The following is a 25,666-nucleotide window of genomic DNA, read 5'->3' on the forward strand; positions in this document are numbered from 1 at the left end:
TTCTCAAAAATACTGTATTTTATTTTTTAGACAGATGTGTAATTGTCATATACTGTATATGTGTTCAAGCTCTGGATAGACTGCTTATCATACTGCCTTATAGTAAATCTAAGTAATGTAAGAAATAGAAATCTATTTTTCCATTAGAGCCTCCCTTTAAGTAACCAATATTTTAGTTAATCACATATGTTTGTTTTCTTTGGAACTGTGAATGTGCTATATTACAATTAAGCAAAACTTTTGTAATATTAATTAACTTTGTAGATGTTTACACACATTTTATCTTACAGCATTTCAGGATGGAATACCCCTACCATTGAATGCTGTAGTAGTATTATTATTTACCCTGAGAATAACACAATTACTGCAATTATACATTTCCCAAAGCTTTACACCAATTTTAGCCTGGCTGTTACTCATTTGCAATAATGTGTTTCTGTCCTTTCATGATCTTTTGTGATCCTGAATATGAATTTGAAAGTGCCAGAAATGTGTATCACCTTCTTAAATGATCATGTTATTTATGTGCACTTAACCTTTTGTGACAGTTTTTGCTACTTCTGCTTAGGAAATAAAAACACTTATGTACTGATATGTGGCATCTTGAAGAGCTGCCGATTTTACTGTCTAAACCCTGAGCTAGGCTAATTTTTGACTGAAAACATAAAACAATAGAGAGGTGTCGTGTATTTTTTTAGTGTTAGGTTAATTTGGTGGGTGGTTAGAGAGATTTGGGAGAAGAAAATATATTTTAGTATATAGTGTTAGGTAAGTTTGGTAAGTGGATAGGTTATGGAGGAGGAAGAAATAATAAAAAAGCCACACTGGCAGCATCAGATATTGAGCCAATAACTGATGTGTCTAGTGTCAAATGAGATATTGAGCCAATATCTGACATGTCAGATGCTGCTGATGCCCCGGTTCCACCTCCTAAAATGAGGTGCATGGAATCTGTTCCTTTGCCTGACCATTGTTGAGTACCTCCAAATATGTTACGGCCTGAAATCTCCCCCCCTTATGTGATGTTGATGCAAGTGAGCCAAGTGATATATTTTTAGTTGTTTTTCCTATTTCTTCTTTTGAGCTGTTAACATCTGTACTGCCCAGTGTCTGTGAGCTGACCAAGGAAGCAAATATCAAACCTGGCACCCCACTGGCCTCTACAAAATTAGGACATTTTGTGCCTTGACCCTAATGATAGATATATATTTTTTTTTAAACTACATACACTACTATTGTTGCACAGACTGAATGTTTCAATTGATGAGTCCATTGCTCTTTTCAAATGCTCAAGGTATGGCATAAAGTTATACAAACCTTGCAAAAGGCGTACAGTATATACTGTGGCCTTCAGGATATATATCAGGGGAAGGATCCTTCTGGGTGCTTAGTGGGAAAATAGTGTGGGATCCGCTTTTGCATAAAGGTTACTACATTTGGGTGGATAATTATTAGACATGTGCAAATGGACAAAAAACGATTCGGGCAAATTTTTTGTTTGTTTTTGGCCCATTAGTTTTCGGGCAATAAACTACATTCCCTGCCCATTTGGAAATTACGTTTTTAATTTTGGAAATAACTTTGTTGCCCATTGCCCACAATCGCCTCCAAAATGGTGGAGCTGTAGTGACGTCCTTCCTGATCCTCCAATCTGTGAAGAGGACATCACCAAAAGCACCAACTGAGGGCAATATGGCGGCGAATGCGTCATCTCCCTTATCCTCCAGTAGGAGGTAAAGATGTCACTAAAAAGCGCCATCGTTTTTCCCTCAGATGAACTGAGGTAAACGTGACAGCTCTGACCTTTTGGAAGAAGTTCACGTCAGGTTATGGGTTATTTCCGTGGAGATGCAAACAAAGATAGAAGTTAGCAGATTAAGGATTAAAGATAGAAAAGAGAAGAGAATGGGGAAAATCAAGAAGATGCGGAAGTGCTTGGCAGAAGCAGAAATGGTCGGCAGAGAAAGTAGGGAAACATTCAGAAAGCCTGAGAGAGTGAACGAGAATTCAAGTGAGCAAAAGTGTGAGTGAATTTGGACCCACAAATACATGTATCCATGTTACCTTGGCAGTAATCCTATTAATGGGGTTAGTTAAACGATGGAGTTCCTACCTGTGCTTACTTTGTTTGGCAGCCAGGCTGGAGCCATCTCTATGGACCTCGGGGGCCCTGTATGACCGGTCATTCTGTCGCAAACCATAATTTTATAAATTTGCAATTCCTACGAATCCGAATGCATAAGTCTAAGAATTATTATAGTAGCCCAGAGTTACTTTATTTTTTATTTCTTTTTGACACAAGTGCCTGCGCTCTGGTCCTTCTTTGTGCTAGACAGTCTGTGGAGAAACCAGGAGAGCGAGTGACTCATCCTGATTTTAGTTTTGGCATAGAGATTTCCAAAGGTAATAAAGGCAAATACCAGAGAACAACTCCCCTTAGAAGTCTTGGATTATGTCTCAACTAACCTTGAGGGACTGGTGCCAAACTACAAAAGTTTGCCAGTTGATGAATTCTGGGGGAAGCTGTCCAAAGTACAATCTGTGGGTACAGGGAAGTTGCGATTCAAAGAGTTCTGCCATTTGATGAAACTGCTTTTGGTGCTGCCAAATTCTAATTGTGATGTCTAAGGAATTCAGAAGTCAACTGTCTCACAAAACTCTTGTGAATCTGATGTCTTGCAAAATTAACGAATTTATTGACAAAGACTGGTACAAGGTTGATATTTTCAGCAAAAAAAAACAGCTATTTACATTAGCAACTGTGCAATATGTAGTTAACTAATAGCTATGTTCTGTCATAATAAATTGTCATGTCCTTGTTCATACATGTTTGGTGGCTGGGGGCGTTGCAGTGGCCGGTGAAGCCACCTCCTTGAAATAACCTTTTGCAGGTTCGGATGTCTGATAAAAGTACTGTGTGAGTGCACTTTAATATGCATTCTTCTGAAAATAGGGTGCGGGAAAGGGGTAAGTGCATATGGGGGTCCTTTAGTATCTCCCCATTTGCAAGGGAGACACCATGAACAATTAAAGAGACCACAGAGCCTATGCATTAAAGTTTATGTGGTGGCTGTAGTGTCTCTTTAAATGTAATCAACTAGGAAGATACCAACGTTTACATAAGAATACTATATTATGAACAAATGATTAATGAGTAGTTTATAGTTTCTTATAGACTGATTCCATGTGCCGCAGAAAAAAAATGGGTATTAATGTGGCATTGACGTATTAAGTACAATTGCCAGTTTAAATCTGTGTGCGTGACAGCTGTTGTCTGTCGAGTGTGTCATAATCTTTCGGGACATTGTTGGCATTCGGTGCTAAATAAAATAATTAGTCTAAGTGCCTCAATCATTCAGTTGAAAAATGTCAGCGATTCTTACTAATTGCCAAAGTGCACAAATAACATTTGTCATTTAGTGATTTTTTTTTTCCAGAACGAAAGGATACCTCCATTAAAAAAATTGGTCTGTTCAGCATTGTATTTCTCCTCTAGTACTCCTCTAGTACTGATTGCTCAATGTAGTTTAATAGAAGGCCTGGGTCTGGCAGCTCCACATCATCAATCAAACAAAACCTGCAGCTAATTTACAGCTTATGTCTTCTTTGGATTTACAGTTTGCTTCACTGATCCATGACAAATAGACATTACTGCCCCTTTAAGTTGTGTAAGAGGTCTAAAATACGAGACCAGGTTATCAATAAACCCTGTTCTAAGCCTTGTATGTAGTTCTGTTCCAAAAAGCTGTTGGGATGAACTGGTATTTCATGCTGTGTTTGGTTTTTGCCAAACCTGGTGCTGTGCATTATGGCCAAATATCTCCATGTTGGTCTTGTCTGTCTGTTTTGTACTGTTCCAGAACTCCTGTGGTTGGTTCAGATGCAACTTTGCAAACCTAAACTATGCTGCCATGTTCTTTTTAGAACATGGTAACTCTTCCACACTAACAAAACTTGTTCAGTCTTTTTCCTAAATGTACTGTAATGAACTTTAACATTTAACATGTTGAGGCTTGTAGGGTCTGAGATGTAACCCTTGGGTTTTTTGCAATTTCTCTAAACATTGCATGATCTGACCTTAGGGTAAATTTGCTGGGACTTCCACTCCTGGGAAGCTTGGCAACTGTCTTGAATGTTTTCCACTTTTTAATGATCTTTCTCATTGTAGAATAGTGGGCTTTAAATTGTTTGGAAATGGCCTTATATAACCCTTTCCAGATTTACAGGCAGCAACAATTGCTGATGTCTTTCCTCTTGGCATTGTGTTATCACACACCTGAATGTTTTAATATCATCAAACTGCTAAAACGCTGGCTTTTTTAGAGGTGGTCACACTTGATGATAATTAATCGAAGGCATTACTTAGCATCTTAATTCATATGAAAGCACTAAGGATGTACTTAGTTTTTCATACATGGCTTCTCCATTTTGGCTTTATTTTTGTTGAATAACCTATGACACAGTGTAATATGGCATGTGTTATTGTTCATCTGAGGTTGTATTTACCTATTTACCTATCAAGACCTACTAAGTAACAGGTGATTGTTATTATATCCTGATATGTAAAGTCATAGGATTTAAAGAGTGTTTCTTTTTCACACAACTGTGCATACATTTAAACAAACTCAGATTACGGAATCCACAATTGTAACTTAACCCAGTGAAAAAAGAATGTGAATGTGTTATATTTAAGGTCCTGGGAACAGAAAAGAGTAGGTATGTGTCCCATAGTAGCAACCCTCGCCTCATATGCACTTTTTTTTTTAGTCTCTGCTGCCGCAAAAGAATGAAATGTTGAAGAGCTAAAGGCAAAACTAGATTCATTTATATAATGGCAGCTAGTTGCATAGTGCCTTTAAGACAATCAGTGATTTAGTCTGTTCCTTTGTATTGATTCACCAAGCTTCAAGCAGTGTGCGTTTTCCCCATTTCCTTTCCCTCCTACTCTATCTCTGCTTCCTACTTTTAAATCTCATTGTTATTCGTAGCGCTGGTGAACTGGAAAGATCTATCACTTTGCTAATTGCCCCTTTCAGGTAGCAAAAGCCAGAAACCCAATTGTGCTCTGTTTAATTGCAGCAGGATCCATGGCTTAACCTCTGCCAATGCTTAGTCAGCCTACTGTCTACAGTAAATTGTTTAATTTTCATTTATATCTAAAACCAGTTTCTAAAACGATATAGCACAGTGCAAGAGGACACATTATTTATGTGATCCGGCTTAATTTCCTTTACTGGTTTGGTGCCAACTAAAACAAAAATTCTAAGCACAGTTTGAGTTGGATAAAAAACATGTAAAGGGACAAATTTGTAGAAACGATCCCAGTTGGACATTTATAATACGCAAGTGTCGATATGTCAGCAGAGTATGTGGGGAGGGCGTCTAGCTTTTTTTGGTTGTTTTATTATTGCAGCTCTGCAAATCAGCACCGCAGAAAAAACTGAATGTGAAGTCTTCAATGGAATTAACTAGCCAGAGGGTAAGTGTAATGAAACAGAAAGCATTTGCCCAATGGCTGATACTTTTAGGTGGGAATAGTGCTGCCAAACATTGGCTACAAACTATATAATTATTACCCAACAGTCCCGTGAAACCAAAGGGAATTGTGCCCTGTAGAGCATAATGAAATCAGGCCAGACAATTAAATTGGGTTTCACAGACTCTGAATAACCCAACCACCATCCAAGTGTCTACCTTTGTGATGAGAGCTGCTTATTGAAATAGAGTAAATAACACAAAACCTTTACTTTTCCTCTCACTGATTTCTGGGCCTAGAATATTTTGTCCATTGAAGTGCTCTACAAATTCAGGAGAGCTTTTTATCTCTGCTTAAGTAAAAATTAAGTAGTTCAATTTATTCCCTCAATAAGTGCCAGGAAACAGATGGCCGAATACACACACACCAGGACAGGCTTTGCACTCAAGCACACACATACCAGGACAGGCTCTGCAACACCGACTCCCAAGCACACACACACCAGGACAGGCTCTGCCACACAAGCACACACACACCAGGACAGGCTCTGTCAGGCAGACACCCAAGCACACACACTAGGACAGGCCCTACCATGATGACACCCAAGCTTACACACACCAGGACAGGCTGTGTCACACCGACACCCAAATACACACACCTGGACAAGCTCTGCCATACTGACATCAAAACACACACACCACACACACCGACCCCCACACCCTTGTGCATTGCTCTCAGCCAGCCCCATATCGTATATTTATCCCACCCCCTTTTAGTATTGATTTTTGTGATGCCCCCACCGGCACCCTCTTGTGAATTAATACCCCCACACCCTTGCGTATTGTCCACCTTTACTATGATGTCAGCCATGACACCCAGATTGCATCCACAGGACCTGCTTAGTACCCAGATTGGAATCATAGGACTTGCCATCTTTGCCCCCCAAAAAGCCTCTCTGTGGCATCTTTGCCCCCAAACAGCCTGCCTGTGGCATCCTAGCCTCAAACAGCCTCCCTGTGCCATGCTTCTCCCCCACTTACACGTCAATGCTATCACAAACATTCATTTCCTCATCCACAAACATTCATTCCCTCATTCACAGATACATTTTTGTTTCTCCATTTTTGTTTTCGCCATTTGGATAAGGGCTACTCGACCCTAAAAAGTCAAATGAAGTGATGTCCACCCCCCTAAGTTGAGACAGGATTCTGGCTGTGAGCTGAGGGTAGTTCTGGGAATACAAGATAATCTATGTATAGGGGCCCATCTAATTCCCAGTGCATGTAAACCTGGTAGTTGAATAGCAGAGTCAAGATAGAGCACTCACGATTGTACCAAATTTATTTTAAACCCTGTGATGGGGTTCCAGGTGTCATGAGTTGCAAAAACAATGGGAGCGTTAGAGAGATTTTTGTCATCAGCAAAGACATCTGAATCCCTTCAAAAGCTTTCCGATTGCACAATGCTGTAATAAAGGGGTCCAAGCTGCAGGTTAAATTGTACATTTAAGGATCAGGTATGAAGGGTGACATACAAAGATGGCATACAAAGACCTTAAGTATGTCTTATATACTAAAAAGTTAGAGTAAAAGAAATTAAAAATGTTCTGTAATAAATATATTTATATTTTATCTATATATTTCTGCCAAGTATATACCGTATTTGCTCGATTATAAGACGACCCTGATTATAAGATGACCCCCCAAATCTGAATATTAATTTAGGAAAAAAAGAAAGTCTTCATATAAGACGACCCTATAGGAAAAAAGTTTTGCCAGTAAATGTTAATTCATGTAAACTATTTTTTTTAATAAAAGCTATGATTGAGAAAAATATTTTGGTTTTATTTCCTTCTATTTTCTAACCTGCCCCCCCAGTTATGCACATCTGCCCCAGAAATGCCTTATACCCCCTATATGCCACTGTGCCCCATGATATGCCTTTTAACCCTATATGTGCCACTCTGCCTCCAGAAATGCCTTATACCCCTTATATGCCACTGTGCCCCATGATATGCCTTTTAACCCTATATGCCACTGTGCCCCATGATATGCCTTTTGACCCCCTATGTGCCACTCTGCCTCCAGAAATGCCTTATACCCCTATATGCCAGTCTGGCATTAAGGGGGTTAAAAGGCATATTATGGGGCAGAGTGGCATATAGGGAGGTTTAAGGCATTTCAGGAGGCAGAGTGGCGTATAGAGCGTTAAAAAGGCATTTCTGGAGGCAGAGTGGCATTAAGTGGGTTAAAAGGCATTTCATAGAGCACTCTGCCTCCAGAAATGCCTTATGCCCCCCATTTAACACTCCCCTGGCCCCCCCCAAACTTACCGGTGCTTCTGACTCCCCTGCCATGCAGCCGGGGCAGCGTGTAGATGCCTACGCGATTCGCGTACACAACTTACGCTGCAGCCGGAAGGAGGTGTGGCTAGCAGCGGTTGTCTACGTCCATCGCGCAGACCTTCCCCGACTGTCAGAGAGAATTCCCCGCACCGGTGCCGGTGGAAGGTCTGCGCGATGGACGTAGACAACCCCCGCTGCTAGCCACACCTTCTTCCGGCTGCAGCGTAAGTTGTCTACGCGAACCGCTGCACACCGGGGACTCAGAAGCACCGGTAAGTGGGGGGGGGACGACAGGAGGATCCAGGTCCCCTGCAGCTGTGGGGGATCTGGATCTTAGTCGTCTCATAGTCAGACCTACTTGAGGTCTGATTATAAGACGACCCCGATTATAAGACGAGGGGTATTTTTCAGAGCATTTGCTCCTGAAAAAAACCTCGTCTTATAATCAAGCAAATACGGTATATAATTCAGTGAAATTCTTTTGGATTTGGAAATACATCAAAAGTATTTAAGGAGTACTTTAAAAGTGGATGCCTTGTGTTTACCCATAAATGCAGAGGCCTCCTCAGAGGAGAAGAGAAGCCTGCCAATTGGTCTTTGACAGCTTCTCTTTTAGTATAAGCAAGTTAGTGAGCAGGGACATTGGTTGCCTCATTTTTTTTTATAAAAATAATATAACATGTAAGTAAGGGTTTTGGCCCTTATTTGCTAGGACTTTTTTATATTACAAAACCAAAGCAATTTTCATGTCTTTACTATGTCTCTGGTCAACTGTAATTTCACTCTTTCTCAATTAACGTACCCACACAAATGATATTGTAAGACATTATTTTGTATGGATAATAGAAGAACAATACTTTTCTCAAACGTTTTTCCCCCTCAGATTTCACATGGTGGGACTCTGACTTCAATAGTGTTCATATATCTCAAAACAACCTCATACAACTATATATTGTTTAATTTTATCTTTTAGAATTTTTTTCATGGTAAATGATGGTATATACTGTATATAGCATTATAGAGATGGTTAAGAAAAACGCTTCTTGCGGGAAAAAAAAGCTTGAATTGGGGCTCAAAATATTGAAGAGGAAAGATACTGTTAAAAACACTCATGATGTGTAAAAAAGCCTGCAACCTATTATGCTTTTGTTATCAACCACATATTCTTCAGGTTTCACCCAGAGACTTGGGAAACCATAGTTGATTACTTGGCCAGCATATTATATTTTGACTGGGGGAATTGTGTTTGATCACTCCTACTCCTTGTGTAGGTCATGTTGACTCCCTGCCAAAATGACTCCTGGCTACATTCACTCCCTGCACTTTTTTGACTATTTACAGCTAGTCCAAGCCTCTAACCAGTTTGCCTTTTTTTCTTTACTACCTCTGGTACGAAGTGGGAGAACTAGAGCTCCAAGGACAACCTGGTAATTATTTGTTGGCACAAATGTTGCTTTTGATTTATTTTTTACAAAGATTGAGATAATCATATAAAGGTTTATTCAATAAAGAAGAAGTTGTTTTAGATTCCTTCGTTTAACTCTTGCTGAAGTGGCATCCTGTGCAGACTGAATTATTGCAGGTGTCTTTTCTCTTTTTTGCCTTCAGTTGATGTTTTGCATCCAGAACAAAATTCGTATATTGGCCGCACCCCAGCTTAACAGCTTATTATAATTTATTATAGTCTGTGCGAATGGTAGCCATTAGCTTACTTCAAATGAATGTATGTATGCGAAATGAAGGATGGGAATACAGAATGAAGATTGTGTAAAGTCCTGCAAACCAGTGATAAAGGGCTATATAACAGAGATTACACACACAGACCGTTGTACACACCATTTTCTACATGGAATAAGCTCTGGAGGATTTGTGTCGCAGAGTTCTGTATACAGTGGAGGGTTTTTATCTATGTTTTACCAACCATAACTGCTCCCAACTTGCTCCCAAGTCTTGTTAAGCAGAAAATACTCAGTGTCAGTTAACATGTGCTAAACTTATAATTGGAATTGGAATTCATGCAAAGTGTAAATTCTTCTAACTTTGTACAATGGCCGCTTGCTGAGATGGTCAAGTATATATTATTAAACCTGCACAGTATTAATCATTGAATATTCATTTTTGCAAAACACTAATATTATTAATGTATGTGTACTGCAAAAGAAGCACTATTAATAGACTGCCCTAAAAATTAACTAATTCCAAGTTTAACACCACTTAACATTGATGTTAAGTATTTAAGTAACTCATTATTTTTCTGAAGAATAAACCTTAGTACATAATGTGAAATTTTCTGGACAGATTTTCTTAGTTTAAACCATAACCAATCTTTATTATGTCTTTTTAAAGGGGCCGTTTACTGTCCCCGATAACCCCAATAAATGCATATGTGAGTGCTTTAACCCCTTTCTGACCTAGGATATATGGGATATGTCACAAAAAACGGTCATATAGGACCAAGGACATGTCCAAGGACTATCTTTGCAACACCAGATTGTCAAATGACAGCCTGGTCTCCCCTCTGGCAGCTGGGGCAAAACTTGTGGCAGTGAGTTGTCAGAGTTGTCTTAAGTGTCGTTACATTCAATCCCTGTGATGGTGGGATGGATTTGCTGGGTCTGTAGTGCCTGTATGTATGCTGCTGCCCAATGACAGAGCTGTCACAGAGCTGCACGCAGCAACCAGAGGGCTCCCTGTAGGATTCCCCTGACTGCTGTAGAAGAAACCCCCAATGAAGAACCCTCTGTTGCATATGGGAACCCCCTGATTGCAGAGCAAACCTAACATGTAATGTCACCAGAGACATGTGCTAACAGAGATCTCTGTGGTCATAAAAGACCTCAAAGAGTGTCTTTCTTTTCATCAACATCTGCTTCTAATGGATAATTCACATCTATGACCACTTTTGTAGTCCCACGATGTTAAGTTGGAAAAATGTGCATCTTGTACTATAATGCACTATAATGGCCAAAATAGAGAACAAACCTAGGCATACAGTCGTGGCCAAAAGTTTTGAGAATGACACAAAATATTACCGTATTTGCTCAATTATATAACTAGGTTTTTTTCAGAGCAAATTCTCTGACTATAGAGGTCTGACTACAAGACTAAGATCCAGATCCCCCCGCTGAAGGGGACCTGGATCCTCCTCTCTGGCAGCCAGTGGAGGTCTGTGTTATGCACCGGCATCACAGATCCCTCCCGTGCTCCACCGTAGAAGCCTCCCTGGAGGTGACCTACTGATGGCTACTCACATGGTGTAAACATACAATTTATTACCTATATTATTTGATATGTAAATACTGATATGTTAAATGAGTGTACTAAACTTGTAACATTAGAGATTTTGGATAATGATGGATCTGCTTTAAGATCTTTGCTTTAGATCCCAGCAAAACAATCCCCCACCTAGGAATGGTTGACCTGAGGGAAGGGGGGCAGCGGGCCTGTTGCTTCCTAGGCCAGTCTAAAATTCTTTAAACAAGACCCCCCACTTGCAGAGTCAGCAAAGTGGTCATGTAACGTAAAAAAGGGCTCTAATGAAGGTAGGAGTGTGATGGTATGATTTGTGTGATAGAACGAGTGAGTGTTGGCATATGTGTATGTGTGTGTGTTAGCATGAGTGTGTAATTTTGTGCTAGCATGTGTGTCAGTGTAATAATATACATTCAAACTGATGGACGTCAGTGCAGCAAAAGGCTTCTTACGGGAGAAGCTCACTGTTGTTGGCTTTCACATTGTATTGTGCAGTTAGTAAAAACTGCAAGTCATACATAGTAAATCAACCCCAGATACAATTAGATATTTACAAATAAAAACACTATTGTACAGTCCTTAACCCCTTAATGACAAAGCCCGTACATGTACGGGCTCACAATGCATTGTTTTCAATGGGTTTAGGGACCGCCCATTGTCCTTAAGGGGTTAACCTATGCCCCCAAGGGGCTCATTTCAGTTGTTGTTAAAGTTGGAATGAAGGACTTATGACGTGGGCAGCTCAACCCAAGCATTCTGAAATGACTATTCCCTACCTCAGAACACAAAAATTGCTTTCTTGCATTGCCAAATATTGATACTGCAGGTTACATGCCTCGTTTGTTATGTGGGGCATTCCATCCTTGATTAAAAAAAGTGTCTTATATTTGTTGACTAATGATGTTCAGCGGAAATATTTTTAGATATACCTAACTCATATCATTAGATCCCATTATTGAGATGTGTGTTGGTTCCACTCTTCATGGTTTTGTATTTTTCAGTGCACACATATTGTCAATGCGTTTTTTTACCCATGAACTCTTTACAGCTATATTACTTCCCATCTACAACTACGATCATAATAAAAGTTGTTATATTTCTTTATTACAGCATTTCATATCTACTCTGTTTTGTGTGCTTCTAGTTTTATTGTTTTACTGATTGTTTTTACATGCTGTTTTCTCATACAATGTGTTCTTATGGACATATGATGACCCATGGTTCCTTTTCTCTATGCATCGCTACTATCATTTACTGTGATTATATGTTTACTCTTTATTATGGTCCTGTCACATTTGATGCTTTCTAGCTGGTGCTTCAAGCAGCAAGGTCTCTTTCTTCATATCAAACACTATACATCCTGTATACAATATTAACAAAATGGAAAAAAACGGCATCCCTAATAGCCTAAAAAGTCTAACATTTAAAGTGCATATGCTAAGAAAATCTTACAGAATCACAAAATCTGTATGATTATTTTTTTTTTAAATGTGGAAATTGTAGTCAGGCAAAGAGGAAAAGCTAGTCCTCCAAAACATTTTTTGTACTCTTTCTTCAAAATGGACATGAAGGCATTAATGCAGGTTATAATAGACGGCCTTCCAAAGATGCAACATGACTGTGCTCAATGCACAGATTGGGGCTGCTGCCAGAAGCTTTGTTTTATTTACAATTACAATTATGTTTTTACATGTATTAAACATGCTTTGGACGTGGCTGGATTTTGCACAGATGGCTGGATGTTGACAACCCTGAAGTTTTTCATGGAACACAGTAATACTGTGCTAAGCAAACCCTGCAACCCTGTTTGATTAATTTGTGCTGATTTTGTGTGTTTGTTGAGGTGACTCAGTAAGGAACATTTGAAATTATTGTTTCCTTTTGAAGATTATTTTTCTAATACAATCAAAGTGAAACGTAGCAATAGCATAATGTACTTTGTGTTTGTGATTTTAAATATTAACTAATAATAAAGAGTAAACAACGTAAAAAGAAGATGAAAGAAATAAGCTGCTAAGTGTTTATTTTTAATCCATCTGCCAGTTGAAGTTGATAATTTCCATTTCAGGCCAACTTGCTTCTTGTCTAGTGTATTTGTTTAAAGAAGTAGTCCCAGGTTTATAATTAATGCTAATTATCCTTGAGTCATTAATATATTGTACATAGATTAATTGACACACCCATTACATAACTCTTGCTAACAATTAACAATTTAAAGCAAAACACTTGAGATTTTAAATATACTGTTTAAAGGGATTTTCCCACAACTACAATTATGTGTAAGTAAAAATTATTTTTAATTTATAATTATTAATTATATGAAGCAAAATTTGTTCAGCTGTTGTATAGCCTCAAGCTTGGTTAATTCCCAAAGCTAGTTTGTAAGGTGTAATGAATATAATGTTAGTTTAACAAATGCAATATATTAAATCATATATCTATCTATATATATTGTCAGATATTTTAGGCTGGAAAACAAGTATTTTATATTCATGTATTTTATATATATAAATGTGTGGTCGTACATAAAAATACAGCAGGATTGAAAAAGTGAAAAACAAAATAAATGTCCTTGGCATATCCTAATTGCCTGCTTTTTGTTTGTTTAAATTATAGCTGCGTTGGCCAGTGTACAGCTATAACCAACATCTAGCTTGCCCCAGCTCTTAAGGAGTAGTGGAAGTTGGCATCTACCTGACTAAAGCTTACTTATTTATTCTAAATCTTACACTTGTTTCCTATGGTTTTCTTATATTGCGAACAAGTCCATTTCTTATATTGCGAACAAGTCCATTTCAATCTCAATGCCTTGAGAAACCAAGATCCAGATTTGTCTATGCCTACAGTGTACCACCAACTGGCCTTCCCACCTTGATGGCATTCACCCCCGCGTTCTAAGGGAGTTAAGTAATGTAATAGACAGACCCCTATTTCTAATATTCAAGGACTCTATAGTGACAGGGTCTGTTCCCCAGGACTGGCGCATAGCAAATGTTGTGCCAATATTCAAAAAGGGGACAAAAAGTGACCCGGGGAATTATAGGCCTGTTAGTTTAACTTCTGTTGTGTGTAAACTGTTTGAGGGTTTCCTAAGAGATGCTATTTTGGAGTATCTCAATGAAAATAAGTGTATGACTCCATATCAGCATGGGTTTACAAGGGATCGGTCCTGTCAAACTAACCTGATCAGCTTTTATGAGGAGGTGAGCTCAAGACTGGATCGGGGTGAATCGCTGGATGTCGTATATCTTGATTTTTCCAAAGCATTTGATACGGTGCCACATAAAAGGCTGGTACATAAAATGAGAATGCTTGGGCTGGGGGAGAATGTGTGTATGTGGGTAAGTAACTGGCTCAGTGATAGGAAACAGAGGGTGGTTATTAATGGTACATACTCTGAGTGGGTTACTGTTGCTAGTGGGGTACCACAGGGGTCAGTTTTGGGTCCTATTCTTTTTAATATATTTATTAATGACCTTGTAGAGGGATTGTATAGTAAAGTATCAATCTTTGCAGACGATACTAAGCTCTGTAACGTGGTTAACACAATAGAGGACAGTGCACGATTACAAATGGATCTGCATAGGTTGGAGGCTTGGGCTGGGATGTGGCAGATGAGGTTCAACACAGATAAATGTAAGGTTATGCACATGGGGAAGAAAAATCCAGGCTGGGAATATGTATTAAATGGGAAAACACTGGGGACGACTGACATGGAAAAGGACTTAGGAGTTTTAGTTAACAGTAAATTTACCTGTAGCGACCAGTGTCAGGCAGCCGCTGCTAAGGCAAATAAAATCATGGGGTGCATCAAAAGGGGCATAGATGCCCACGACAAGGAAATAATTCTACCACTGTACAAGTCACTAGTCAGACCACACATGGAATACTGTGTACAGTACTGGGCACCAGTGTACAAGAAAGATATAGTGGAGCTGGAGAGGGTTCAAAGACGGGCAACCAGAGTAATAAGGGGAATGGGAGGACTACAGTACAGGTTATTTAGTTTGGAAAAAAGACGGCTTAGGGGGGATTTAATAACTATGTATAAATATATAAGGGGACAGTACAGAGATCACTCCCAGGACCTATTTATACCCAGGACTGTATCTATAACAAGGGGACATCCTCTACGGTTGGAGGAAAGAAGGTTTCTACACCAGCAGAGACGGGGGTTCTTTACAGTAAGAGCGGTGAGATTATGGAACTCTCTGCCAGAGGAAGTGGTTATGGTAAACTCAATAAAAGAGTTCAAAAGGAGCCTGGACGTGTTTCTTGAAAGCAATAATATTACAAGTTATGGATATTAGATTAATAGGGACAGAACGTTGATCCAGGGATTTATTCTGATTGCCATATTTGGAGTCGGGAAGGAATTTTCCCCCTGGTATGGGGCAATTGGCATCTGCTTCATAAGGGTTTTTTGCCTTCCTCTGGATCAACACAGTAAGGACACAATATGTATATAGGTTGAACTTGATGGACTTTGGTCTTTTTTCAACCTTATGAACTATGTTACTATGTTACTAAATGTCAATAAATTTGGATCTAGGAGCCAGCCAAAAAGACAGCTTTCGACAGCAGCTCTAGTGTCTGCTTTTTTTTCTTCAGCAGCTAGTTTCTTTTAACCTTTCTATAACACTTGTGTATATAGTAACATAACAGCCAGTTTGTTTCCACCACTCTGCAACAGTGGTGTATATAGCCTATATTGGAAACTGTACTGCATAGCTCATCCTTCTGTTGTTTCTGTTCAAAAAAGCTAGGAGCCAGTTTTTATTTTTCTTCCCTAATCGTGTTTTTATTTTCTTGGTGGCCAGGCTTATATACACACATATTCGCATTGACTGACACTAAAGTATACATACACTGACTCTAGCACTATATATACACACACTGATACTACACACACAATGACTCCAGCACTATACATAGACACGCTGACTCCAGGACTATGCATATACACACTGACTCTGACAGTCTAGTATGCACACACACATACACTACTCCCACTCCCTCTCACTTTGTGGAGACCAGCCATGTCGCTGCCTATACTCTCCCATCATGTATCCAGCACCCTATATTTTCCTGCAGGGGTGTGGTGAAGTGAATGCCGCGAGGCACCCAGTGACGTTACATAACACACATTACGTGACCCCGCTGGGAGCCTCATGGAACCCGCTAAACCACGCTTCTGCAGGAAAGCATAGGGTGCCGGATTCATCATAGCAACCCTGTAAAACCCTGGGGGCTTGTCGAGCACTGGCTTACATGGTGCTTATAATAAAGAAACGCAAACAAATGATTTAACAGTTGAAATGAAATCTGCTGCTTTCTCTTCTAGCATACAAACGGTGAGCATGTCTCTCTAGAACAAATGGTTTGTTAGGCTTTTTCAGATCTAGTTCATTATGTGGATAATAACATATAACTCTATTTTATCCATAGGTTGTGGGATTTTTCAAAGCCCTCTCCCCTGCTTCAGATTGTGGATCATCATACAGAGTTTACTTGTGGCCTTGATTTCAGCATCCACGAACCTGGCCAGGTAATTGATTTAGCAACTGTACTATTAACCTTACTTACTTGGCTGTTTTCTGTTTTGTTTTTGTAGAAACTGTTCAGTTGTTAGAGACCTAAGGGAACAGGCATTAAAAAGAACCATTGCTCAAAGTATAAATTTAAGTTCAGCTGCATTTATTTATAAAGCAGTCACTGCTTAGTTTAGAAAAACGGCGCCTCAAAGGGGATATGATAGCATTATATAAATATATTCGGGGCCAATACAAACCATTGTGTGGAAATCTGTTCATAACGACTATGCATACAACACGTGGTCATGCGTTTAGACTGGAAGAAAGGAGATTTAGTCTAAAGCAGAGGAAAGGGTTTTTTACAGTAAGGACAATAAGGACGTGGAATTCTCTGCCTGCAGAGGTAGTTTTATCGGAGTCTGTACAGACATTTAAACAGCAACTGGATGGATACTTGGAAAAACATAATATTCGGGGATATAGGGGCGGAGTCAGCGCTCAAAGAAGATGGCTGCTTAAGCCGATAGCTCTGACAGCCGTTCACCCTATTCTAATCTCCGTTACGCACTACCCCGCTCATGAGGAAAACTAATCGTACTGGGGGCACCCCCAGAGCTCTGGGAACCCGGGACAGGTCGTCAAACCCGTCTGTGCGGTCCTATTTTCATGAAGTGCCGGATCAGGATTCCCGGGATTCAGAGGCCAAGATGGCGCCTTCCCCGGCTAGCCAGGCCAGCGATCTTTCCGAGGTCGGCCCAATTGAACAACACCTGGACTTACCTTCTCTGCCATCCGTTGACTCAGCGTGGCATGACGCCCTCAAATCTTTGCCGACCAAAGCAGACCTGATGGCTGTCATCGATTCAGCGCTGGAACATGCTCTCCTCGGCGTTCGGGCCGACCTCGTGGTCATCAAACATGACCTGAAACAGATTGGAGACCGAGTGGTGACACTGGAGGAGGGCCACTCGGCTGTCCGTGAGCGGATCGATCACCTATCCACTACCATTCACACACACACGGACTCACTCAACCACTTGCAGCGGCAAGTAGAGGATCTCGACAATCGGGGCCGACGTAACAACCTCCGGGTGCGGGGGTTATCCGAAACGATCCCACCAGAGAAGCTCCGTTCGTCTTTGCAAGCTCTCTTCAACTCACTGCTCCAGCTACCAGACGGCTCACCCATCATCTTCGATCGAGCTCACCGTGCTCTTCGCCCGCGGGGCCCTCCGTCTGCGCCGCCGAGGGACGTGGTCTGTTGCCTACATGAATATGGGACCAAGGAGGCGATCCTTAAGGCCTGTCACGCGGCTGGCAGTGTGGAACATGAAGGAGACAAGGTCTCTATATTTCAGGATCTGTCCCCAATTACCCTCCAGAAGAGGAGGATACTCCGTCCCATCACTTCAGCTCTCCGGGATGCAGGGTTCCCCTATCAGTGGGGTTTCCCCTTCATGCTTATAGCACGACGTAATGGTACAGCATCCATCTTGAAACAACCCTCCGACTTACCATCTTTCCTGGAGGAGCTGGATCTACCACCTATTGAAGTCCCCGACTGGGATGTCGCTTCACCGACGCTGCAACCACTCTCCAATTCGGCGGACTTTGTTTTTTAGTTCGCGTTTTATTATTTTGATCGTACGGTTTTCGGCGCTTTCGTTTTTCTTTTGTTTACTTATCATACACGCTACGCATTTTCACTCATTTGCCTTGCTAGTGAGGGTTCATCCCTCATTGAGCCCTTTATGCCTGTCATACACACACACACTACACACCTGGGGTGATCTTTGCTCCGTTTTATTGTTATATGCACTGTCTTGGCTACCGATATATGCTTTTCTGACATGGGGCCTTGTAATTGTGTTTTGTGACCGTGTTTTGCAATACACCACCCTCTGGGACCCCACTGCCTTATTGTGTCATATCCATCTCCGTGGGGTATTTTCCTCCTTCTCGGGTGGACGGCGCAGTAGCTGTTTTCCTTCTTTTTCATCCTTCTCTACCTCCCTCTCCCTGTTCTTTTCCCCTCCTCCCCTTTCCCCTTTCACACCTCTCTTCGAGCCACCCCCCCCTGAGCTCCCCTGTCCTCTAAGGACAGTGACCTAGGGACTCTGTGCAGTCCTGCTGCTCAATCGTACTTGACACTCTGTGTCGCTGATTTCGGCGGGTTGCCGACCTGTCTGAGACCTACGCACACATGTTACACGTTTCTCTGTTCTGTTAGTTTTTTTAATTTTTCTTTCTTTTGTCTTCTCTGTTTTGGATTGTCTGGGCTGACGGGGTTTCCCCCAGACTCGACTAACCGTTAGTTGCTATAATGTCTTCTGCTCATTTACGCTTCACTACCCTCAATATGAGGGGCTTGAATAAACCAGAACAACGCTCTAAACTGTGCTCCTTTCTCAGGTCCTCTAAAACTCATATCGCTTTCATTCAGGAGACTCACTTTAGGCGTGGTGCCGAACGCCGGCTGCTGGGGCAGCACTTCGCTCATTCCTACTTTTCAAGTTCGTCCTCCTCGAAGATGAAGGGGGTAGCCCTCTTTATCCACAAGTTAGCCCGGTTCCAACCTTTGGAGGATTGGAGCGATGACGAAGGGAGATGTATTTTTGTGAAGGGTTATGTGGGGGCGCAGAAAATTACCCTGGCAAATATATACGCTCCCAATCGGATGCAGGGTAAATTTCTCATTTCTATCCTTACTAAGCTGGCAGACTTCCAGGAGGGAATCACTGTTCTAGGTGGGGACTTCAACATGGTTTTTGATCCTATAGGTGACACGTCTTCGGGCAGGTCCCATATTCCGTACTCAATGATCCGTAAAGTCCTCAAACATCTTAAACTGAATCAACTCACGGTCACAAAACACAATTACAAGGCCCCAATATGCAAGGCGGGTCTTACACCCGGATGGCAGGGACTATACTCATTTTTCATCGCCTCACGTTGTTTACTCCAGAATTGACACCTTTTTTATATCCCATTATCATCTTCTCTCCCTGCACTCTGTTGAGATAGGCCCTTCCACTATAAGCGACCACGCGCCTGTGTCTCTGTCGCTTTCTATGTCCGCACTCCCCGCGCCTCAGTGGAGTTGGAGACTTAATGAGTCCCTACTGGATGACCCTCATAATGTTTCCGCACTGTCTGCCCATATCTCTGCATATTTTGCGGAGAATTCCACCCCAGATGTTTCGGAGGCGGTCGTCTGGGAAGCCCACAAGGCTGTAGTGAGGGGTCACTTGATCGGTATGGGGGCCGCTGCGAAACGCTTGCGGTTAGAATCCATCTCGTCCCTCACCAAGCAGATATCACAGCTGGAAGTTAGGCATAAATTGACGCTTCATCCGTCCCTGCAACTTCAACTTACCACCCTCCGGGCGCGATTGGCATCTCTATTAGACTCCCGTATTAAGCGCAATTTCTTGCTGACGCGCCATAAATTTTACGAATTCGGGGACAAGCCGGGAAAATTGTTGGCTAAGGCCTTGAGGGCTAAGAGGGCCCAGGGCCACTTGCACAGGATCCGCGATGGGCACAATCGGTTACACTTCCACTCCCACAAGATTGCTGAATGTTTTTGGCAATATTATTCCTCTCTCTATAACCTTCCCCCTAGCTCGGACCCCTCGACGGATGTCTCTCGAGCTACTACTGAATTCCTAGACGCACACCTCCGGAGAGTTCTTACCTCGGAGGATAGTAAGGCCCTTGAGACTCCGTTTACGCTCTCCGAGATCGAATCGGCGATCAGAGGTTCACCCTCAGGTAAGAGCCCTGGTCCTGATGGTTTCTCTGCCGTCTATTACAAGAAATTCCTTCCCCTCCTGGGACCCCGATGGGTCTCTCATTTTAGTGCTCTAGCTAGGGGAATGCCCTTTGATCCTCGAGCCCTCGATGCCAGTATTGTAGTCATCCCCAAGCCTGACAAAAATCTGGACCTCTGCAGTAGTTATAGGCCGATTTCCTTAATAAATGTCGACGCCAAACTTTTTGCTAAAGTACTGGCTAATCGCTGATTCATCCGGATCAGGTGGGTTTTGTCCCGGGGAGGGAGGCGCGGGACAATACCATGAAGGTTATAGATATTGTTGCGCATGCCCAGCACTTCCGAACCCCTATGGTCCTTCCCTCCATGGATGCCGAAAAGGCATTTGACCGAGTCTCCTGGTCCTTCCTTTTTAGGGTCCTGGAGGGGATCGGTCTGGGTATGCATTTCCTGACCTGTGTCCGAGCCCTGTACACCTCCCCCATGGCTCGTGTTACGGTCAATGGTATTCAGTCCAGGGGATTGACCCTGTCTAACGGTACGCGCCAGGGGTGTCCGCTTTCTCCTCTCCTGTTCCTCCTGGTGGTCGAACCATTTGCTGAGGCGGTGCGCTCCCATCCAGAGATTAAGGGCATTGACATTGCGGGTCACTCCCATGTGATCTCGCTGTTTGCGGATGACGTCCTTGTGACGCTCTCTGATCCGACCCGATCTCTCCCTGGGCTGTTGTCCCTGCTTGAGCAGTTTCACTGCCTCTCAAATTACAAGATCAACCTGTCTAAGTCCGAGGTAATGGGGTTCCATCTTCCACCAGGCGTTTCCCATCATATCCGCACTACGATGCCCTTTCGTTGGAAGGAGGACTTTATAAAGTATCTTGGCGTCCTTATCCCTTCGGACTTGCATAAAATTAAGGCCCTGAATTTCGACCCCCTTCTGGCTACACTCCATGCCGACCTGACTAAGTGGGCATTCCCCCATGTGTCCTGGTTTGGCAGGGTGAGTGTCCTTAAAATGAATGTCCTCCCTCGTTTCCTCTATCTTTTTCAAACGCTACCCATCTCTCTTCCCCGCTCTTATTTTCGCAAATGCCACAGTGCCTTCATCCGCTATATTTGGAGGGGGAAGCCTGCACGGCTTTCCTTCTCTTACCTGACGCGGCCCAAGACGTCTGGGGAGATGGGTCTTCCCGACCTGGAATTATATTGGAGGGCTGCCCACCTCCGTCGCGTGGTCGAGTGGACTATCGGCTCCAGTCGGCCCTGGCTTCAGGTTGAGGCTGCGGCTCTTTCGTGTCCCCTCGCAGTTCTCCCATGGATTGCAGACCCACACCGATGTGTTTCTCTGGTGCCTCATCCATTCATTACGCCCACCCTGAAAGTATTCAAGGGAGTTGTGCGGCTTGGTGGCATCTCGTCGGCTCCCTCTCCTCTATTTCCTATCTCGGGGCATCCAGATTTTACGCCTGGAGGGGATGCTTGCCGGATGTCGACCCTCCGCCCTCCTTCTGTCTTTGTTCTTAGAGTGTGCCATGTGACTCAGGGCTCCGCCTTTCAGCCGTTGGAGGACTTGACGGGCCTTGCGTCCAACCCTTTTCAGGTTAATTTCCTGTACCACCAGGTCAAACATTTCCTAACGTCCTCCGGCGCGCTGGCTGGTGGATCAGGTGCCCTTACTGCATTTGAGCAACTGTGTCTGGCAGACAAGGTACCTCCGCACCTTCTTTCTGCCCTCTATGCCATACAGCTTGCGCTGGAGATCCACACTAAGCCCTATTATTTTAGTCTTTGGGAAGGGGATCTCGGGATCTCCCTTTCCCTCGAGGAGTGGGAACGGATGCTTCTGATTGCCCACAAGGGGACCGTCTCTAGCAGAGTGCAGGAAACCCTCTTTAAACTCATTACCCGATGGTATAAAGTTCCCGTTGACCTTCATAGGTTTCTTCCCCAAATCCCCCCCACGTGCTGGCGATGCCATAACTCCCCAGGTTCCCTCTACCACATCTGGTGGTCATGCTCGGTGATACAGCCTTTCTGGGATAAGGTATCCTCGGTCATCCGTGCTGTGGCGGACCCGTCTTTCGTGGCCACCCCAGCTTCCGTGCTTTTGCATCATAACACTGTCCCATACAAATCCTACAAAGGTTCCATCAAATTTCACTTAATTAATGCTCTCACTACCCTTCCCAGATCCTGGAAGTCTGCCAGTCCTCCCTCTATGTCTGCCTGGTTTCGCCGGGTTGAATTTATCTATCAAATGGAGGTCCTCACAGGGGCTGCTAGGGGCCAAGAACACTCGGTTGGGCTCCTTTGGTATCCCTGGCGTACATATGTCTCTCCCCTAACTGACAGACCTGACTCAATGGGGCCTTGAGCTTTTGTCTGCCTTCCTCGCATGTGTGGGGTTTCTATTGCCAGCCCATTCTTTCTCATTTAGTTTTGTTTTATTTTCCATGTTTTTTATATTCGAGTTATACGCGTTATTACGCGAGATGTTCTTGTTCCTGATATACCTGGAGCTTAGAGCCGCCTGGTTTTGTGACCGGGTCCATTCTCACCCTCCATCTGTATGTATCCTCCAGGTATTTTTGTTATTTTTGTTATTATTATTGTTATCAGTGTCAATCCGCTCATACTCACTGTTTACCAACTGCGACCGTCTTTGTAGCACTTATGAATGATGGTTCCTCATGACACATTATGTATATGTCGGAGGTATTGCACTCTAATGCTCGATTGGGCAGGGGTTGTCCTGTGCCTTGCAGTTTATCCTGTTTCAAGTACACTCTGACTGTATAGTGTTGTTATTATGATTTTGTGTTATGTCGTATTCTTTCTTTACAATAAACGGTGAATTGAAAAAAAAAAAATATTCGGGGATATAATCTTTAATTATGGGGAAACAGCTTATTGATCCAAGTAGAAATCTGACTGCCATTTTAGGGTCAAGAGGGATTTTTTTCCCCCTGGTTAGTGCAAAATTGGAAAGAGCCAAACTGGGGTTTTTTGTCGTCTTTTGGATCAACAGCAACAAATTAACAGATATAGCAAAGGCTGAACTTTTTTCAGGCTATATAACTATGTAATTATGTAACTAACACTCCTAATAAAATGCCTTTATGTTGCATGGATAATGAAGGAGAAAACATTGCCAATTACAATTCCAGTGTTTAATTTTTTTAGTCGGTTTCCAGTAGTATAAAAACAGTATAAAATGTATTGTGTGGCTTAGATTGCTAGTGCATAGCTAGCTTTCAGTCATACCTTCTGTGGTTTGCATTTTCGTTTCAACAGCTTATGTGTGTTGCAAGTGTAATTGGGCCTACAGAACTTGTGAACCTAAGCAATGAGGATTTTATACATAAATATTTTCAGGTATCTCAGGTGACGTGGTAGAAGGAGGGTTATTTTTTTACTCTTGTGAATAGTTAGTGTTATATGAAAGTGAAACTATAAATCAGCAGCAAAAGGGGTCATTCTTTCCTACAATGACTCAAATGATGTTCACTATAATAAAATAATAGGCACGTTTTATATGACACTCGATGGGTTGAAACATCAGTGCAGACAGCCAAAACCTTTACAAAAGCTGTACAAGGCAGAGGGGATGAAGTTGGCTGCTGTAGTAAATATTGTGCAGAACATTTGTTAGCAGATACTTTTGGTCATATAGTGTATGTGGACACCCCTTATTGAGTTTAGGTGTTTCTGCCACACCTACTGCTAACAGAGGTATACAATCAAGCACATGTCAGCTCCATAAACCATGGCAATATATGAGTCATACTGAAGTTGACCTTAAAGAAGGCATGCCACCTGTTCCACAAGTCAGTTTGTGAAATTTCTGCCCTGCTAAATTTGTCCCAATCCACTATAAATGCTATTTTTGTGGAAGCATCTAGAAGTAAACCAACAGCTCAGCCATGAAGCAGTAGACCACACACATGCATAGTGGAGCTGCCAAGTACTGAAGCTTTGCTAGTTTAATTTAGTGAACTTGTTCGCTTGCAAGCACTCTCAGTATAGTGACCCTTTTTACCATAAGAGTAAATGAGAAACCCACAGTGTTGAGTGTTCCTGTTCGTTTAGTCATAATTTCCCTTTGTGGAATGAAAAGCGTGGAATAGGCTAGATCACAGATTCAACGTGACCTCCTCCTGGCTTTCTACTATTAATCATTTATAATAGGAAACGCTTCCTTTAACAATAACCTCTCATGCTAGTAATTTACATATACAAGATAAGTCTTATATACACAGAACTTTGGTTCCATCACACTGGCAACTCGGTAAAATATCATATGACTTATTTGTCGCATTTAAAACAGACACATTAAGGTGTTAACCAGCCTCCATCACTTCAGTTGCTGTGCTCAGCCTTTCAAATAACAGTCTGAACCTCCCAAAATGCCATAACGTATATTAAACATTAACTTTTTTTATAACATTCTCAATCTTCTTGCTCTGTATAGGGTAATCCCCAATTTTATTATGAGAAAAAAAAAATCAAGGGAATAAGATGGCTGGGTTTACAGTTATGACGGGAACGACCTGTACCCCGACTGGTTACACCCACTAGACAATCCTTCCTTCTCCCCATGGCCACTGAGAACACGAAACTTCAACCGTCAGGCAGGACTAGCGTCAAAGACAGCGGAAAACATAGCTCTTTGGGAATCTCGGCGGCAATGTAGTATACAGAATCATAGCAATATAGTGCTTTACCGCCCTGACAAGGGAAGCACCGAGGCTTACCCCAATAACAAGACAGGACTCGTATTGAGGTAAAACAGGAACTAAATTTATCGAGGAAACAATCACCACCAGCCTCCAAGAGCCTTTCAATAGGCTGGCGGTGAATAATGACCAGCATGCATCACACAATATGCAGATCATATGCAAATTAGCTATAACAGAAAACCACACCAACTTACTCAATCCTGCCATCAGAACCAATAACATTGGTCAGACATGCAAGGGGAAAGGGGGAAACTGAGATCTAGAGAGCTCTGGCTCTCTCACTGTTGCAACCCTTTACCCCTAATCAGGTACAAGGTGACTTAAACATAAATCCAAGCAAGGGAACAGATATTGCAATGCAATTAGTGTCCACTGTCGTCTTCTGAAGTCTGCAATGCAATCCAGCGGTCCACGGTCTATAATGGGAGATACAGCCTCCAGGCGCCCCCCAAGTCATGGAGGCTTATGTGACAACAGTTATGACCATGGTACCCCTAGGCACAATTACAATATAGTTTGCTACTTTATTCTGTAATCCATGAACACC

The 25,666-nt window shown here is 42.2% G+C and overlaps 1 protein-coding gene across 1 annotated transcript in view; it reads left to right on the top strand.

The window, feature by feature from the left end:
* LOC149284790 (peroxisomal targeting signal 2 receptor-like) overlaps positions 1-25,666 on the top strand; it is a 115,557-nt gene that overhangs the window by 75,618 nt on the left and 14,273 nt on the right. Inside the window, exon 9 of the mRNA XM_089496213.1 lies at positions 16,521-16,620. Within this exon, the coding sequence (XP_089352339.1) occupies positions 16,521-16,620 (100 nt within the window). The remainder of the gene's footprint in view (positions 1-16,520; positions 16,621-25,666) is intronic.

The sequence above is a fragment of the Sceloporus occidentalis genome, unplaced genomic scaffold (assembly GCF_023333645.1).
Source record: "Sceloporus occidentalis isolate IW3139 unplaced genomic scaffold, rSceOcc1.0.p SCAF_88, whole genome shotgun sequence".
Lineage (NCBI taxonomy): Eukaryota > Metazoa > Chordata > Lepidosauria > Squamata > Phrynosomatidae > Sceloporus > Sceloporus occidentalis.